This window comes from Notamacropus eugenii, chromosome 1 (genome assembly GCF_028372415.1).
Source record: "Notamacropus eugenii isolate mMacEug1 chromosome 1, mMacEug1.pri_v2, whole genome shotgun sequence".
Classification (NCBI taxonomy): domain Eukaryota; kingdom Metazoa; phylum Chordata; class Mammalia; order Diprotodontia; family Macropodidae; genus Notamacropus; species Notamacropus eugenii.
In genome coordinates, this window is record NC_092872.1 from 12,748,472 (window position 1) to 12,769,245 (window position 20,774).

General features: G+C 33.4%; 1 protein-coding gene across 2 annotated transcripts in view; it reads right to left on the reverse strand.

Annotated features, from left to right (window-relative positions):
* SMARCC1 (SWI/SNF related BAF chromatin remodeling complex subunit C1) overlaps nucleotides 1-20,774 on the reverse strand; it is a 173,024-nt gene that overhangs the window by 89,152 nt on the left and 63,098 nt on the right. For both annotated transcript variants that reach the window (XM_072653841.1, XM_072653833.1), the window contains exons 9-15: nucleotides 19,663-19,788; nucleotides 18,537-18,658; nucleotides 16,801-16,925; nucleotides 16,415-16,474; nucleotides 13,312-13,349; nucleotides 9,501-9,622; nucleotides 1,595-1,666 (exon numbers count right to left, since the gene is read on the reverse strand). In XM_072653841.1, the coding sequence (XP_072509942.1) occupies nucleotides 1,595-1,666; nucleotides 9,501-9,622; nucleotides 13,312-13,349; nucleotides 16,415-16,474; nucleotides 16,801-16,925; nucleotides 18,537-18,658; nucleotides 19,663-19,788 (665 nt within the window). The remainder of the gene's footprint in view (nucleotides 1-1,594; nucleotides 1,667-9,500; nucleotides 9,623-13,311; nucleotides 13,350-16,414; nucleotides 16,475-16,800; nucleotides 16,926-18,536; nucleotides 18,659-19,662; nucleotides 19,789-20,774) is intronic.

Here is a 20,774-nt window from a genome sequence, read left to right on the forward strand (position 1 = left end):
TAAACATTCTTGCGTGAGGGTAAGAAAAAAAAGACTCAAAGATCTCCAAGTAAATATTGAGAGATGTTTGCCACATGCTTATCTACCACAGTAGCTGCTTAACAAGGATATTTGTTGGTAAACCTCCTGCTCAGTAACAGCCACTTTTATTGTTCCTACAATTAACAGATAAAAAAGAGCCTTTATTCTCTACCTTTGTTAGTAGAGCTACTTGGAGACAAATTTTGAACCCAAAGTAAATTTTCTTGATGTGAAGAAATGGCTCAACACGAAGTAAAAGAATCAAGAGAGTAAAATATATTTTGCTCCTGATTGCCTGTAGAGAACACATATAACTTAGAGGTCACTAAAGTTTTCTTATAAAATTTCTATGTCACCCTTACAGTTTTAAGCAAAGTTTAAATTCTATGACTGAGAAACCAATAGCACTGAATTCAGGTGTAGGAAGAATGAAATAACTTTTGGAATAATCCAAAAGTCAAGTGCAGAATGGCTATTTAGGAGTAAGATCAGAGCCTACTAAATCCAGCAGCTGCAAATCTAGATTTGTGTTACCATAAGGTACTCAAATTTTGTGTCTAAGCCATGTGTTTCTCTAATGTGTAGTTATAGAAAACATGCACAGCAATGTACAGCCAGAATAGTGCTAAAGAATACCAATATGCTCTTCTTTTCCCCACCATATGAAATTGAAAATTTTTAACCTGTCTAGTTGAGTAATAATATGGAAAAAGTGGTAAGTATCGGAATGCAGGAGAAAAAAAATCATAAAAAATGCTACCAAGTTTTTGTTTTTCATTCCAAGAGCACTTTCTTATTCCTTTGTCATAAGGCTGAAAATTTACAGTAACATTTAAAATATTTTATCACCAAAAAATTTTTATTAAGCAATACTGTGGCACTAATTATGCTATGAGTCACACCACACAAAGAGAACTACTAAGACTGTCTTGTAAGCTATATATAATAGATATATTACATATATAATGCAAATGAGATAGATTTACTTATATAATCAGTTGTTAGTAGACAACAATGTTGAGAATAGCAACAGAATTAAAAATTCAAGAAAGGTATCGCTATACAAATGGAAGAAATCAGCTTGCTGGTTTAGTGAGGTGTGTTCAGAGGGAGGGCATGTATCTTCTACTATTAACAAGTCACCCTTAAGTGAGATTGATTATACGCAGTCTATGAAACATTCAGGGGCACTTTAATGCAAATCAAGTAAAAGCTAATCAGAGAGAATAACAAAACACATTTTGTGTTTAGTCTATATGGTCAAGGGGTAAAAAATGGTGAAAAGAAAAAAAACCTGCTCCCCCTGGGACTTTGTGAAAGTGTCAGGAGAAAAATTTACAGAGCCTCCATAGCACTTCTTTGTTTTTTGTATCTACTGAAAACAATATCAAAAATGTTTTGACTAAGCTTTGGATAAAAGATAAAACTTCTAGGCTAGGAACACAAAAACCAATTATGAGTTTGTTACAAAAATAAAAATATTGTGCTAATTTTTACATAAAAGACTAAGCTTTTGGCTCCACTCAAATGTCTCCAAACAAATGATATATTTAGAGTCTAAAATTTCACTCACATTTCTGGCGTTTTAGACTTGTTTTTTCCATTGAAAAACTCGGGAAGAGCACGACGTTCTATCACATGAATACTGAAAGAAAACAAAACATACTATCAGGATGGTTTAACGAAAACAGACTTACAAATGTCACTTCACAAGAGTTCATGGGCTTTAACCAGTCTTTGCTAAATCTGACCAAATCAAACAGTAGTTTAAATAATGCTTATCAGAACGCTGAGTGTTCTATATAGGATTCATGAATGTATCCAAACTGCAAAAAAAAAATTATTAATGTTAAAGAAATTATCTGAGCTCTTCTACCCTAGTTCTTACTGATAGTTTACTTTCTAGTTCTTTAATCAAGTCATTTTAAATTCTTTCAACTCAAAATTAGCCACAGAAAGCTAGGATCTTCCATTAGGAAGTTTCTAAAAAGTTCTTAAGTTTCCTTTCATTATTCCAGTTACATAATTCCTCACTATTCAGGAGTGGGAAGTGAGAATGGCATACCTGGTCTTTTGTTTTTGGACACTGGGTCTACCAATCTCACTAAGGACATTAGTACAACTGCCATTCATGGGCAAAATGTCCTAACATTACTTCTATGTTAGTGTACCTTTTCTTAGGGAAAGAGGTAGCCCTCTACTCCATGGGATTCATCCTACTGGTGCTGAACTTAGTGTAGACATCTCAATGGCTTTACCTCTACTGATGCTCAGATCTACTCAACTCAAGTCAACAATAGACTCAGCCTCTTCCAGTATCAGAGATTACAGGTAGGCTCCAACTTACCTAACACTATTAAAAAAATTTTTTTTTCCAAGTAAATTTCTTAATAATCTATTTGCACCAATAAGCTTTGCAAAATGTTCCTATGTCTTGATATGCATAAAACTGTTCATAGCATTTTAGAGCCTATCCACATTATTCACAGTCCATAATGTAGCAGGCTCCTTTATGATAAAATACTACTGTTTCACTAACTTTAAATTTACTTTTCAAAACAACTTGCTTTTAATAGATCAATTTCATAAAAATACAAGTATTATGTAACAGAATTTATGTCATTACTTCTAAAGTCTGATGAGAGAGGAGATAATAATGACTGGTTTATTAGCATAGACAGTAAGTTATCTGAGGACAAAGAATCACAGGTTTAACTATTCCAACTACCTACTCTAATATATAAATCCATTCTACAATATCCTTGACAAGTGACAATCAGTCCTGTTTTGACACTTACAGTGATAACTAACTTCCAAAGAGATATTTTTGGACAGCTCTCCTTGTTATATTAGTTTTTTTTCTTAAATCAATCCCAAACCTACAACATTCTAATTTTTATCCAACAACTCCAGTTCTAGAGTACTATATAATAAATATTGCTCCCTCCTTCCACAGGTTTCCTTCAATTATTTAAAGAAAAAAAGTATGTTTCTTAAGTCATCACTTATCTAAGCAAGAGCATTCTCCCAACAATTCTTAATTCCTTGCATTCTGTGATACAGGTCATTCTCTTAAATTTGTTCTTACTTGTATGTCTTTCCTACCATCCTTCATACACATTACTTTAAAAAACCGGATTAAGAGGGTTATCTACAAGTAAACAGACATTTTAATCTTTTTAGATGTTTTCTTTAATCTCTCTCTTCCTTGTTGAGATCATTTGTACTTGTGTTCTCAGCATGCTATTCTGGAAAAATTCTCAAAGTCTCATCATTCTTTTTCTGATCTTTTTAAAAAACACCCACTCTGATATAAAGCCTATGTTATGGATCAGGATTTTCTTCCATAGAATAGAAAGAGTTCTTCCTTCAGAGCTCTGAGAATGATATACTCAGTATCTGTGATGGTTAACCCACTCCTATACAATTTGCATTAAAACAAATAGTTTCTCTTTTTGGTAAGAATCAGTTCCTTAGTAGCATCTCTTCTTCTTCTAGTTCAGAGAGAGATAAAACTGTCAGCAAGTCAAAATGTGTTCAGATATTTTGCTTTTAGCAGAAAGAGATCTTAAACAGATCTTTGGACAGTCTCTCATCACAAATACATCCTGCTCGTGTGTGTGTGTGTGCGTGTGTGTCTGTGTGTCTGTCTGTGTGTGTCTGTGTGTCTCTGTGTGTGTGTGTTCGTCCTTCCTTGCCAAAGAAGACCACGCCATCAGAGAAATGATGACATGACTTGCACTTGACTTTGTGTTGAGTGAGCGAGGGCTGTGCAGGTCACCAGCCTGACTTCTCCTCCAGAGCCATCTGAATCCAGTGACCAGATATTCATCAGGATGACCAGGATAAGTCAGTTGGGGTTAAGTGACTTGCCCAAGGTCACACAGCTAGTGAGTGTAGTGTCTGAGGGGAGATCTGAACTCAGGTCCTCCTGACTCCTGCACTGGTGCTCTATCCACTGCACCACCTAGCTGCCCCTATATATAGAAGGGAATCAACCATCTCCTCTATCTGGTCACTTTCCTGGGAAACCATGAGAAAAACAAAAAGATGGACAAGAAGACAAAAATAGTACTCCACATGGGAGCAGGAACAGGTTAATAATCTAAATTCAATGAAATTCATTATTAGTTGACTTGCAAGGCAATGAATTTTTCAATTTCAATCCATTAAAACTAAATTTTAACATTTTAGCTAATTTTATCAGTTTCATTAGTCTTTCTATGGGGCTATTTAGTGAGTCTGCTACAAATAATGTAAGTGTACAAGCCACTTTAAATTGCAGACTTTTTAATATAAGTGACATAGAGCATATGTACTAATCACCCTTGAAAATTTCTACTTTTTAAAAGCTCTCCTGAATCTCTGAATTTCCAACATTGCTCCAAATGTGCAATAAATTATACTATAAGAAATAGACTAAATACTATTTACAACTCTAGGGGGGAAAATGATCATTTTAATTGCTAATAAAGTTCCAGTATTTTAATAGTATGTGATATCTGACTGTGTTTTATCTGACAGTGTGTGCAATTACAATTATTTTATTAGTTTACCCAGAAATTTTGGAGCAAAACCCCCATAATGAAATATTTACTGTTAATATACCAATTTGGTAAAATAACACTTTGTCATTCTACTACACAGAAAATAAATGCTGGTGACCAAGTTATATATTGAGTCTTTCTATTATAACAAATATTTAAAACTAGCACAAGAGACACTTATATTTATATTCACCTGAATATAATAAATAGCAAAGTTCTGATTCCTTGAAATTGTCAACAAATTTTTCACTGGCTATGTATATTATGATTATGGTTGACTCCTTTCATATTTTATATTCTGGGCTCTGAATAAACATTTCAGGTATTATTTGTATTAGAGTGGAAAAAAAGAAAAATCTTACAAGATACATTCAGAAAAACTAACATTTCTAATTTCAAAGAATGAGAAACTCCAATTCAATTAAGAGAAGAGTAAAACTTCAAAAATTTCATGTAAAAAAGCAATCTGATTCTTAAAAGAAGTCCTATTTCAATTAAACTCAAAAGTTAAATAATGCTCACAAATTCAGTTATTACTTTGAGGTATTGTGGATGTTATAAACTAATAGTGACAAACCAATAAACTGTAATAAAAGTATTTTCCAATCTCTTTATACTTGTCAGGTGATCCATCTCACAGATCCATCTCACTTACTATAAATGCACTAAGCCATAGCCAATAGTCCTAAGGGAATGTGACTCTCTTTAGTGCACCGTAAAAGGGTTAAGGAATGAATCATCATTCTTTTCTTTCTTATTATTTGCTACCATTACCCTCAGCATTAGGACTATATAGATAGGCAATAACTCAGAACAGCAATCAAAGCTATTAAGAACAGGCCTCCATCTTCATATAATGAAAAATATATTTTCAAGGTCAACCATAAGGCAAACAAGACACAACTCTAACTTTTTTCCTTCATTTCCTCAAACAATTATAATTCCTAAACGTACCAAAATGCATATTTTGAGATGGAAACAACAGTTAAAAATTTGGTCTTCCTACCAACCACTGCCCTGAAATTCCTGTTAAGTAAATAATTAAGCAAAATCAGGTTCACTCAAAGCTCAAAATCTTTTTCCACATAAGGGAAAATTATTATTAATTAACACTGGGAAGCAGCTATCACCTACAAACTGTGCCCACAGATGGTATTTTGTCAGTGGGCACTGAACTTAACAAGTTCACATAGCAGATGATACTTAGGCAGAAAGAAAGAGAGAATAAGCAGCCATGCTCTTGGCTTCAGGCTCCAAATCTTAGTTGTTTGTGACAACTACCTTTTAATATTAGTGTCACTAAAATATGTAAGGTTTGCACGTGTGCATGTGGATTTCTCAGATATGGACACTGGTACACCCCAAAGTGAATAAATTAGAGAAAGTTTTGAGGGAAATAGTGGGTGGGGAAGGTGAACAGAAAAATCTGTTAATCTGTTCTTATTCCAAAAACCCAATGAGGTCACTAAGACAACATAATTCAAAATAGGCCTCTGTTAGGAAGCTAAGCGGGGCATCTGATAGAGCACTGGGTCTGAAGTCCAGAAGAAGTGAGTTCAAATTTAAACTCACACTAGCTACGTGACTCTGGGCAATCTGCTTCTCTTCTGTCAGCCTCAGTTAGCTCCATGGTAAAATGAGAATAAGAGCACGAACCACCTAGGGTTGTTGTAAGGATCAGATGAGGCAACATTTATGAAGTTCTTTCTTAGCACAGTCCTGGCACATGGTAGAAGGTAATACATGTTCACATTCCACGGCCATAAGCATAATGGCACAATCACCTGGGCAAAGTACATGATCAGTCAAGGTGATTTCCTTTTGGAGAAAACAGGCAGTTTCAACTACAAATTCTAGATCTGTCAAATTAGTTTAATTACCTAAAAATGAAACCTCACATTTAATTTTAAACTTTTTTCTCTCAGGTTTTTAGGATAAATAAGCATACCACTATGTTAAAAGCCATTTCTGCACCCGCTGATAGGATCCCATTTGGATGTTTTTGTTTTTAATATGATTACTTTTGTTGTTCCAAAGAACCACCATCATTGAATCAAACACGATCATAGTGAATGATTTTTAGGATTAAATGATTTAATCTTAAATCCAGGATTGTACTGAAAATATTAAAATATTCATGAATGGTATTGGTCTATATTTCCCTTTGGTTTATCCTTCTCTCTAGGTATCTAGACCTGATTTCTCTCATAGAAGTCATTAGGTGGAATACATGTTTTTGAAGAATTTTGTTTGTGAGCATAATCTGTGTACTAGAGGTATTATTACTTAAGAGTCTAATAAAACTTTCCCATAAGTCCATCTGGACAAGGAGGTTTAGTATACTCTATCTCTGTGGCCAATCCAAAACAATTTTTTTTAATTGTCAGTATTATGGTTATATAGTAAGTTCTGATAATTCTGACATTTATCAGAGTACTTTTTTGTGGTAACACACTGGAAGCACAGTAGCTACCCTCTAATCAAGGAATCTCTAAATAAATTGTGGTACATGAATATAATGGAATATTATTGCACTGTAAGAAAAAAACTGACATGAAGAATTCAGAGAACTAGGGACTCTTACGAATTGATGGAAAAGTGAACAAAGCAGATTCAGAACAAAATATACTAGGACTACAGCAAGGTAAATAAAAAATATAACTTGATATTCCCTGTTGCTTAGCGACTGCTCTTTAAGATTTAACTTTAGTTTACCTGTATACATTTGATATGCACACAGTTACCCATATGCCCTTGCTCTCCTTTAAAAAGTGATCAGAATGCCTTGAAGACTTTGTTTTTATCTTTTTTTGCATACCTAGAGCATAGCAGCATCTGGAATATAAGTAAGGACTTAATAAATGCTTGTTAACCTACTGATGAGAAATCACATATACTGCAATACTGTATATATATATATGGACTTGAACCCAAAGAAGAAATATGAAAAGATACTTTTGCCCTTGGTTCTCTGCAGAGGTAGGAAATTATGAGCGAGCAACACTGAATTCAACATAAAACTTTTTCTGATATACTCTTTGTAGTTGTGCAGAATTCTGCTTTTCGTTCTCTTTTATAAATTATTTCAATGGATTGGCTAGGATAGACAGGGGAAGGATATTATATGCAATATAAGTAATGGAAAACGACACCAATAAAACAATTTTCAAAAAATTAGGTCCTTCATGTATGAATCATAACACATCTAACATAAGCAGTATCCTAAAAGTTTTAATTGAATATAATTTGATACCCCCAAACCTCTTACAGCAGAGCTGAGGAACCTCCTAGAGCTTCATATTCGAAGATGATGCTACTACATTAATTCTATTTAAAATTATATTAGATATGACCTTTTTTATTCAGGTTGCACACTCTCTTAGAGCTTATCACACTACATAGAAGATGTCAGTCTAAATCCGGTTTCTCCCAACCTTGTCCTCTTTTCCTAACACCACTTATCAGAAAGAAGGTTCTTTCCCACAATATATTATTGGGTTTATTAAAAAAAAAATTATTACTATTTACATTCCCTGTTTTTTCTTGCCTATCCAATCCATTTGACCAATCTGGTTTTCTGGGTTTTTATCTAGTATCAAAGAGTCTGATGACAATAATTTTCTAATGCAGTCACATAACTACTAACGCTAACGTCTTCATTGGAATTTTTGATTCTAGACCTTTTGTTCTTACCAATGAATTCTGTCTAGTTTTATACTGCATGCCTGTAGCAATCAGAATATGGAAGGATACTTGTAAACTAATTTAGGCATGACATCTTGCAGTATGTCATGATAGACTAAATCGCAGATATTTCATGTACTTTGTAATTATAAAAAAAATTTTTAACAAGAATGTAATCAAATGACTTTCACAACTATAGCTGCGGTAAATTATTAATTACATAAGAGAAATCATGAATGAAAATAGATAATGATGGCTGCAAAAAGGTCAATAGCTTTTACAGAAATAAAACCAATGAAGAACTGTAAATTAATCAGTAGAATTGGAAGCACTAAATGTAGGTCTAACATATACCAAATTGACAAAAACATGGCACCATTATCCAACGCCATGTAGTACTTAAATATGAAACATTTTCAAAAAACTTATAAATGGTAAAGAATATTAAAAAGAATTAAAACAACTTTGAAGCTTTGCCTCATAGCAGGTAAGTAGCAACAATGGCAAAATATGAGAACAACCAACCATGGATCATTATGGGTAGTAAGATACACTAATGTGTTTTTGGTAGAATTATGAAATGTTCAACTACTGTGCATAACAAACTAGAAAGAAGAACTGGGGGATAAAAGTACCCATCAATAGAAAATGATTGAACAAATCATGGTATACGAGTACAGAGGAAAGTTATATCCAGTGAGAAATTATAAATGAGGAATTAAAAAACTTTTATATAGAGTAAAGATATAGAGTAAAGTCAACAGAAATTTTAAAATACACATCTACGTAATGTAAATAAAAAGATCATCAATAGGAAGCTGAATTATAAGTGAAAAAACCCAACAAAATGGGAAAAGAGGTAACAAAACATACTATAACTAATGTTTTCAATAAATAAAGTTAGGTAACTACAAAATGCAGAACATGTCAAGTGTGGTCACTACTAGAAGTGAAGGAATCAATGTAAAGGGAAGAAAAGTGTTGAAATGACTTTACAAAGACAAAGGGAAGTAAGAAAATCTATTTTTAAACGAAATTAGGAAATATCACAATTTTCAAAGGTAAGCGTTACTGTTAAATTATCACATTCCCACAATTCAGTCTGTCAGCTAATGCTCATATAGGGCTACAGTACAAAATGTGATAAAAATAAAGAAAACTAGCACGTATTAAGGACCACCTATGTGTCATGTATGCCATTAAAGTCTTAAAAAGAATGTACTTCCACCAGAGAACTGAGTTACTTACCAGTTATAATCAAACCACGATGCATAGCTCGGAATGATAATATGATTTGTCTGCTCTGTTACATTATCTTCGCCTGGGTCAATCGATCGACTCTGATCACCTTTGCTGGGATCCTCATCTTCCTAGTTAAAAGGAAAAGTCAAGATTAATAGATATAGTATGTAAGTAGGTATATAAAGAGGTTTTAAATCTATAGCAAAAAACAAATCTGACAATGGAATTTCCGCCATACTTTAGCATAGACAAATAAGGGAAAATTTTAGTTATCTAAATTTATTTAGTCTTAGGTCACCAGCTTAGATAAAATTAGAAGTCTTTAACAAAATAAATGAACAAATTCATATTCTCCTATTAGAACAAGATTTGTACTGAAAAATCCACTTAGCAACACTTGCTACTTAAACTAATAATCTCAAAAGAAAGGTTATGGAAAATGGTCCAGTATTATAGTAAATAGTTAATTTAAATGACCAATTCATGGATAAGGATAAACACTAAAGGTTTTTTTTCAAGAAAACCATGTTGCCATGGAAAGAATTATATTAACAAAAATTTAGTATTAACAGAGTAAATCATGCAGTCTGTTCCTAATGACATTTGATAATTGTCACATTATTGTTATGCTGAAAACCATATATGGTTTAGGCTCAGAAAGCATGTTGTTATTTCCCTTGAGTTTCCACAACTTTTTCCTCCAAATAAACTGATATAATTTTGTTTAGTTCTGCAAAGTAAAGCCTTACTGGTTTTACTGGCAAGGTAACAAATCAATAAATATAGAGAGTTTTATCAGTTTCATTATTTATACCGCCATAATCCAACCATGTGCAATAAATAATACTCTTTCCTTTGTTTTAGTCATGTTACATAATTATATTTAATAAATCTTATGTGTGTTTTGGTAGCCTGACTACCAGCTATTTTACAATCAATTTTAATGGGATTTTTCTATCACGTACTCTTGGACTTCTAGTGCTACAAAGAAATACTACTAAGACTCATAAGTTTACTCTATATTATTCTACTTTACTACAATCATTAATCACCTCTATTAGGACCTACTGGAACCATATTATCTCCAGATGAAAAAATAACTTGGTTCCTGCTTTGCTGATTTTTTTTCTCTTTGCCCTCACAGTGACTAGATATTCTAGAATTATGCCAAATAACAGTGGGAAAGGGAGCCAACTTTGCTGTCCTTTGTTATTTATGAGGAAATACCAAAATTTATACCAGGTGAACAAATTTTGGATTTGGATAAGAGGCCCAAAAAGTTTAGAAAAAACTTATTAGGCTTACTCTTTTAGGCATACATCATTAATGGTCAAAGACTTATTTTTGCTACCATCAAGCATTTTTCCTAAAAACAAACAAATAAAAAAAAACCGAGAGTAATCATGCTATTTTCCTGCTGTTAAAAGATCCTTTTAACTCTAGTATACATATGACTTGGTCATAGTGAATAATTTTGGGATATATTGCTCTAAACTTTTTGCTAGCAATTTTAAAACATTGGCATCATTAACGAATACTGATGCAATCCATAGTTCTAATTTATCCTTGCTAGGATTAACTATTAGAAGTAATGAAAAATAGGTCCTGACAATCTAGTTTTCAATTACTATCAACTCACCATATCCATTTTTAATTTTGGTACTTAAGTTTTCCCTTTATTTTGATTGGGTTTAAAGTTTCATTTAAAGAAACAGCTCATATTTCTAGTCTTTTGCATGCCATTTTACATATTTCTTCAATATTCAAGATTTTTTTTCTGTGCTTATTTTGAGTTTGCTCATGTTTCTAATTTTGTAAACTGTTGCCAGTTCATTATTCCTCTCTATTCTTGCTAACTGCTTATTTGTGATGAACACTTCATTCCTTAGAATGCCATCAGTCTCTAATAAAGGAAGAAAGCCATTCCAAGAGAAAAGATAAAGAAATTCACCTCTCTTTACCTCGGAGAGATGAGGGAGAAAAGGGGTAGACTACTAGGTTTGCCATCACATATGTTCGCTGTTCTGGTTAGTTTTTCCTAACTGTTGCAAAAAAAGTTTGCAAGGTCTGGGAGGGTGTGGGTGGGGAAGAGCGTGACCGCAGGCAGGTAGACACGAAACAACTGTGTTATAAAACTAAAAGATATCAATAAAATTGAAATTTACATTTAAACAGATGTCTCAAAGGATGCTGATATATGGGTCAAGGTGGAGGTTGAATAGGTTAGGTTTTACTCTCAAATATCACTGATTAAGAAGAGAAAAATGATGATTGAGATTTATACACAGTTTTAGTCAATCACATTCATAATAAAAATATTTAACCTGCAAAGAGAAATACAGTACTTTCAAAAAGTAATCTGATTCATAAACTAGGTTTATTAATTTACAGTTAAGAGGTGGAAATTTTACTTGATTCTTAAAATTACTATATGGTCATCTGGTTCATTTGTCTTCCTGTGAATGAATCATCCTAGAAGATATACCAACAACAAAATTTTTAATTTTCTAAAATCAGTAACTAAATGTGATGTTCAATTAATAATAATATAACACCCAAGATTTACACCTGCTTACAATGTAGCAGAACTATACAAAGTCCTTTACAATTATCTCACTTGATCTTCACAACAACATGAGGAATGAGGTGCTATTATTATCCCCATTTTAAACATAAGGAATCTGTGAGAGCTGGGATTGACTTGCCCACCTTGACATGGCTAGTAAGCTATGGAGGCTATATCTGAACTCACATCTTCCTGACTCTAGAGCTAGAACTCTACCCACTTGTTGGCAGTAGATAAGCTATCAGTATTCATTTTGATTTTTAAGTATAATTCCCGAATAGTTCCTGTTAGACTAATAAATGAGAAAGCAATTTAGAGGGGGCCAACTTTTCTTCATTCATTGAAAACAAACTTTCAATTTATTTGCCTCATTTTACTACGTTGAAAATTCCAGAACTCTGAATTCATAAACTCTAATAGTCACTGTATTTTCTTTTGTCGTATTAATCTGTAAACTGAACAGTAGAAGAAGGAAGACAATCCAAGGCAAAAAGCAAAAAAACAGAAATTCAGATGAAGAGTATAGCCTTTCTTTTAAAAAGAAAAAAGTATTGAAACTTTTTTATAAAAGTAACATTTTCTATTTTGTTCATGGAATTGATATTTAAACAGAACTTGTACTGTTCAGAATAAAAATAAACCTTATTCTCTATGAAAAATAAATGGGTAGAGCAGAGTTTTGTAACCTGGCATCCACAAAACCCTAATTTTTTTTATGAAAAGATTTCAGGGAGTCCATGAACATGGATGGAAAGGAAGTTACATCTTTATTATCACTAACTGTCAACTGAAATTTAACATTTCAATTACTTATGAATGTAAGTGAGAAGTATTATCCTAAGAAGGGTTTAAAAGGTTTTAGCAGACTGCCAAAGTGTCTATGAAACAAAAAAAGTTAAAAACCCCAGCGTAAAGAGTATTGGAGAAAACAGTATTATGACAAAGGACGTTTAGAGTTCATTAAAATTCAAAGCAAAATGACATTCAGTACATATCTGTCAAATTTCTACTATAACATCTGTGCTAAAAGTCTAATTTTTAATACACTGTTTCTTGGAATAGTGAAGCAATATAAAAACTTCAATTTGGGACCTTTTTCATACAGTGAAGTAAAGAACTTCATAGCCTCACCAAAAACAGAAGGCCTCTTCAAGAAGAGAACAGGGGTAAAATAAACTGTGAAAGGCCTTCTTAATGCACAGGAAGAATACTTTTTGACTTCAATGTTTTAGCAAAAAAAAAGTTAATTACCTTTCCTCCTGTTGTCACTGTTTCTTCATCCTGCTCATCTGCAAGACCAAATCATGTAGTCAATGAAATATTAAGAATGCAGTCTGACTCTCTTCTAAGTTTTAATTTACAAGTACACTTAAATGGATATGATTTTAATAATGATTTTTTACTTAATGTGTGATGAAGAAAAAAAATTTTAATATCCACATGAATCCAATTAATCAAACTTCAGAAAGAAATCAAACTTCAGCAGAAATAAGCAAAAACAGAAGGCAGAGATCATTAAAATAGTTGAACAAAAGGTAACTTATACTCAATTACTGGTTCAACTGGTGCCTCAGCTAAAGGTTGCTAATAGTAGTACATGAAGAAACTTGTTCAATATTGCCATCTTCTAGGTTTTAGTAAAGCTCAATGAAATTTTGGATCCTTGTTGAAATAGAAAAAGAGATGAAAGAATTCACATCAAACACCATGATGAACAAAGTCTCAGTAAAAGAGCTAATAAGGGCTTCTATGGACAGGATAAACAAGACCCAAATTCTAGATTTCTATACCTTCAAAGTATTTAAGTAATTTAAGGAAAACATAGAAATAGTTCTGCCAGAAACACAACAAAAACTTTGCCCAAATAAAATGAAAGTAGCAAGGGCAAACTGATTTAACATAAAAATAAAAATTCTAAAGAAGCTTCTATAAAATATTGGACCCAATGGAATATTAAAGTAATATTAGAAATATCTACCTAAAACTTAAAAAAAAAAAATTGAGATAGACTAGATGTTTTCCCAGTTAGGAAAAGAAACAAGAATAAAGCAAGGATATCTGCTTATCTAACACACTATTATTTGATATAGTTATAAAAAAACGATAATAATAAAATAGAGAACAGTAATGTAGTTATTGTCATAGCAAAGAAAGAAACGATGGGCACAGAATTGGCAAGGAATACAAAAATATTCATATCTGCTGATGATAAGATAGTTTACTTAGAAAGTCCTTGGGTTCCAACTGAGAAACTGAGAAAATTAACAGTTTCAGTAATATTGTAGGCCTAAGCATACCCTCTTCCCAAGCAATAATACTACTATTATCCCAAAGGGGTTTAAAAAAAAGGGAAAAAGACCTATATGTACACAAAGATATTTACATCAGCTCTTTTTGTGGTGGCAAAGAATTGGAAATTGAGGGCAGTCCCAACAATTGGTGAATGGCTGAACAAGATGTGGTATATGACTGTGATGGAATACTGGTGTGCGATGAGAAATAAGAAGCAGGACGCCTTCAGAAAAACCTGGGCAATTTACATGACCCTAAGCAGAGTGAAGTGAGTAGGATCAGAAGAACACTGTACACAGTAATAACAATACTGTATGATGATTTGTGAATGATTTAGCTATTTTCAGCAACATGAAGCAAAAAAATTCTGAAGGACTTATTATGAAAAATGCTGTTTACCTCCTGAGAAAGAAATGAATCCAAGTGTACTTTTTTTAAACATTATTTTTCTTTGTGGAGGGGGGGGGGGGGGTATTGTATTTTCGACCCCACAATATGGCTAATCTGAAAAAATGTTTTGCATAACTGAACATTTATAATCTGTATCAAATTGTTTCCCTTCTCAAAGAGAGGAGAGCAAGAGAAGGAGGGAATTTGGAACTCAAAATTCAAAAAAATAGATGTTACAAAATGTTTCTACATATAATTGGAAAAAATAAATAAAAACTTTTCACAGAAAAAAAGAATATTGTAGGCTACAGAATAAACTAATAAAAATAAACAGTATTTCATGAATTATATCATTACAACTAATGAATTTTTTCTGTTACACCTTCCTGAGATGTTAGTGAAATATGGAAAGGTAAATGATTTCCTGATACACTGCTAAAACCATTCACAGATACCAACCATCAAAAAAAGTAAACATTTCTAAGTATTTTTACTGGGAAGAAACAAATTCAAGATGGGGAAGGAAAGGGGAAAGAGGGAGATAAGTAAATGAGGGCAGGGAAAGGGGGGGAAGGAGAGAGACAGAAAGGGAGGGAGGGAAAGAGGAAGACAGGAAAGGGAGAGGGAAAGAAAAAAAGCATGAAAAAATTAATGTGTTTGTCATTAATGCATACGTTTGCTAATTAATACCTATTTTTTCCTAATTCATCCAACCAGGAAATCTCTCCAAGGAAACAAAGTATCTGGTAAAGAAAGCATCTTTTATATGAGGTTTACTACTTTTCACTGAAATGTTAGCTTAAGCTACTATAAATAAACCAAAGGAACGAGGCCCATCACATTATCCATAAATAGTTGATTTAGATCTTAATGGAGAACCCAATCCTAATGGAAACCATTGCATATATGAAAAATCTGAGAGGAAAAGGCATACTAGGTATCTATAAAAATGGGGACTGTCTTGTGTTCACTTGTTCAATGTTGCAAAATTACACCTGAAGAATGAAACCAAAACAGAAGCTTCCTTATAAAATGTCGTTGGGAGGATCAAGACGCTACTTCACAAACTAGTGCGATTCAGGTTTCCACAAAGCTTTGTCCCTCCTTGAAAGAAATGAGCACTCAGGGCTGAAATACATTCAAGCCTGTGATTCACTAAAATGGCAAGTCTGTTATTACAAACAACTCTAGAATTAGATTTTATATTTCTCAAAATTGATCATTAACACTGGGTTTTAATTATTATATTTATCAAAAGCCATTAAACAGATCAAGTCAATCCTTTGAGCTACAGCAGACACTTTAGTTGACTCTGAAGTCAAACATGGAGCTACCATTTCCATGGTACTTTAAAATTTGCACAGCACTTTTTTAGATATTCTCTTCTGATCCTCACAACAACCCTGTGAGGTAGGAACTGCTGCTATTCCTATTTAACAGCTGAAGAATCAGAAGCTGGGAAGAGGTTAAATGACTTGCCTAGGGTCACACAGCTAGTAAGCATCTGAGGCAGGATTTGAACTCAGATATTACTGACTCCAGGCCCAGCATTCTATGTCCTGCACCACCTACGTGCCTATGTACCAAAAGGGCATGTTACAATACATTGCAGACAGATTATAGAACATACTGTAAACAAGCATGTAAGCTGTCTCCCCCTGTGTGTATTTACCTAGGTCTGCTACCGTTCCTCCTTTAACTGGTGTATTTTCACTGTCTTTCTTTGGGTTCACTGTAAGACAAAAGCGAACATTACAATAATAAATTACCTTTTATCTACTCAAATACACAAAAATGTTGCCTTGCCCAAAAATATTAAGACTTCTCAAGGACAATGACTGTTCCTTTCTTTATCGTTGTAAGTCCAGGCCCAAAATACTGTGCCTGACACTGTGGAAAACAAATAGTGAGTAAGTCTATTTTTCTTGGTATCTTTGATTACATTAAATTACTGCTTCAATTTACTTGAGAATAATCATAGTAAATTCTTTGCTATCCTTTTACTTTCAACATATATAGTATAAATAACATATAAACTGGAGTTAAAGGAATAAGTACCATTTTTAGGAAGCACCACTTCCTCAACGTTGGGCACAGGTGTCGGGTCTTCCATATCCTTAGTGAGGTCTTCCTGCTCATCGTCTTCTTTCTGACCTCGCCTCTTCCCATAAAGACTAGCTTGTCTAAAACAGATTAGATGCAAACACGACTAAATACATTTCTCATTACACTGAATGGCTTTTAGTGCTATATCTAACAATTAATAAATATCAATGATTCATACAAAAATATCCTTAATGATCAGTCCATCAAGCAGCAAACCTAGAGAAGAACATCCAAGACGTTACTGGTGCAAGTGTCTGGATTTCCAGATAATGTACCTAAAAAAGGTCTATAACAATATTATAAAACGAATGCTATTATCTTCTCTGACCTGAATCCACACTGACACACCAATACATATGTAAAAAGACTGTTCCTAAAGATAATTTGATCTTTCTCCCCCTTCACTGAAACACGGAGGCACTATGGATGTGGAATGTTGTATACACTGTCAGCACAGTATGAACACTGGAACATTTTGATAAATAGCAATTTTTCTTCTTTTTTAGAAATGTTAGAAGAGATGACTTGCTAGGCAGGGCAAAGGGAGATATACTTGGAAATGAATATGATGTACGAAAAAAATTCTTTTTCAAAGGAGTAAAATAAAAATTGGCTTACTACATTTTTCTACTTATACATATCATTACAAGCAATAAAAACTGCACAGTAGAAACATTTAGTATTATACTCTGATAGCAGATGCCAATTCTGATTGCTCAATAAATATTCTTAGGGATAGGGCACCTGGTATTTCATGATGTAGTTGTTCAGATATTTCTAATTTAAAGTCCTTCAGTCACATCAAAATGATAAATGCCAAATGAGTGGGACAGAAAATACATGATATGAAGGTCAAGGAACAGGAAGATCACCTTGGGCTGTGGCGGTCAAGGAAGGCCTCATGAAGAAGGCAGGATTTGACCAGTGCCTATGAAAAACAGGGTGGTGGGTTAGCAAGAGTACTGGAATATACATCAGCAGACCTGGATTCTGGATTTCTCTCTGCCACAAGCTAGCTAGGTGACCCTGGACAACTCATTTATCTCAGGAGCTCTGTCTCCTTCAGCTGTCAAATGAGGAGTTAGACTACATCATTCTCAGGGAATCTTTTCCAGCTATGAAATTATGAATTCTATCTAAAAAGTATGATGAACGCAAAGCCCTCTGGGGCTGTTCTGGGGACATTAACAAGATACTATGGTTACAGAGGAAAGCCTGCATAGGTGAATGACCAAACATAAAAGTGAAAATAAGGTCTGGATCACTTAGTCATTATTAGCCTTTTTCAAAAGGAACCACATTTGTCAAGTATCCTGTTCTTGCTGAGGTTAAACAAAAAAAAATCGTTGGAAAGATAAAGCATATGATAAACATTCTGCATTAATGAACACTTTTAAATAACAGAACAAAGGACGGAGTCTGCAATCACCAGCTTTCTTCAAAGGATAGGATCTACTGTAATGAGTCACAAGTGGCCCTATTCTATTTGTATCAACTCAGTTACAAATGTATGGCTACTTTTAGATATTTTTTTCCAAACTGTTTACATGTATACACCAAAGAATTTCCAAGCCCCAAATACCAACTGATTTCAATACTTGCTAGCAAAAATTCTAAAAAAGTTGAAGACGTTTGACAACCTTTTGGAATTTCCTGTAATGTGATTTTACCTGTCTACCAATTCTTACCCTTTCTTTCCAGTCTTTTTCCTTGATTCAGCAGGAGGAGGAGGAGGAGGAGAAGGTGAATGTTTTCTCTTTCTTGTACTTGCTGCTGCTTTCCTATCTCTTCTCTCAGGACTACGGACTGGCTAAAAAGGATAAAAAGAAAAAATTTCAATCAACAGTAGCAGCATTGAGGGGAAGGGGTGATGGATTCAAGGGAGAGAAGGCCTATTTACACCTGCACTTCTGCTACTCGGAATGGATCTGCATAGATCCTAGAACTACAATTATAACTTCATTTTCATACGCTATGGTCACCCAAATACCACTGATGATAATGAAGACATACTTGGAAACACAAAATATTTGAAAGGAAAAAAGATCTACAAAGTTAAAGTTACAGGATTACTCAAACAGGCTAAGGAATCAGAGAATGTGGGAACAGAGTCAAACACTGAATAACAGAACTTAAAGGAAATTGAAGAAATACTAAATACAACTTGAGTTTTTTAAAAAACAGAGTTTAGCAAAGTTTTCATGGAAGACTAGAAAGGTGGAAAAAAATAATGGATAGTATTCACCACCTGTTAAGATAATAGCATGCTTCTGGATTAGAAATGTCCAAAGGATTTTCAAAAACCATAAAAGCGAACATTCATTCATGGAGCATGAAATGGATATATGAAACAGGCATTTTAGCATAAATTTATGTCATTAATTCAGTCCTGTTTTCCCACAATCTCACATTTTCAGTCATCAGGTTCTTTAAGAAATGGATATATTATTAGTTGCTTACATGACAACTTTATCCAAAATGGAATATTAAGATTCGTGAATAGGATGTTAATTACAGGACAGCTATTATTAAACGTGAAAAATTTACCAGGGAAGATTCTACAACACTAAGATCACCCTCAAGAGTGCTAGACCTGGTCTATTTTTACCTACATAATACTGTCAGTATGCCAACTTTTTCACACAAGGATTTTCTGAGTAATAGAACATTTGAATTATATTATACCAAATGTACCAACACATCTGACTTAAAAATGTAAACATCAACAAATAGATTTATCAAAGATAAGGCCACATTATACAGGTTATCCTAAATATCAAGAATAAAAGAAAGCAAGGAACCCTTGGAAGGTACCTCTTCATTTTTTGTTGAGATACGCTGACGAAAACTAACTGGTTTCTTGTTCTCATCCACCTCATAATCTTCTTCATTCATCCATTCATTGAAAATATCAGTGTCTAAAATCCATTTTGCATGGACCTAAAAAAATAAATCCCACAGTTGGCATCTGCACAAATAGTTCCAGCTTATTTTTGTACTGCATTAGAAAATGTAACATAGGCAGAGACCTCTTGAGTGAATAATTCAGCACACTGTGGTAAAAGCTAGGAAGACTGGGAATCAAGAGGCCTGGAGGTGAGTCCTAGTTTTGCTGTGAAGTAGATATGACTTTTAAGTCAGATAACTCGAAAAAGTCCTTTCCCTTTTAAGTACCAAAAGAAAGTTTTTACTATCAGGGTTTATTAAGAGAAAAATGTTCAGGAAAAACTGTAAATCTGGGAAACAGAGAACATCAGGTACAAATGAAAGAGGGAGTTACAACACTGGAGATAAATAATAATTGACATAAAAATCACTGAAAATGAGGTAAAAAACCAATATATCAGATGTGTATTTAGCAATGAACTATAAGTAACACAATACACTTGAAATTCTAATCCCTTGTACAAAATATACAACAGACTATAGAGAGGGTGGCAAAGTGGCAACACATGTTAAGAAAATGTAATCCAGTGTGAAAATCAATGACAAAAAAAGAACAAGAGCTACATAGGAATTTTTTCTTTCCACTCAACATATGGGGAGTGCTTTTTTATTTTATGCTGTTTTTAATTTTTTAATTCAATTTAATTTTGCTTTCAATTGTGAATTCTCTGCCTTTCACCTTCTAACCCAGTGAGAAGGCAAGAAAAACAAAACTCATTACAAATATACATAGTCATGCACAATAAATTCCTCCATTAGCTATATCCAAAAAAGAGAAAGGGAAAAAATAAAAGAAGAAAATATGCTTCAATCTGTTACCTGTGTCCATCAGCTACTGGAGGTAGATAGCACATTTCATCCTGAGTCCTCATAATTAGTTATTAAATCTTTCAAAGATATCTTTACAATATTGCTATTACTGTATAAATAGTTTTGCTCACCTTAATGCAAAAGAACACAAGAAAAAGATAAAATGCCTA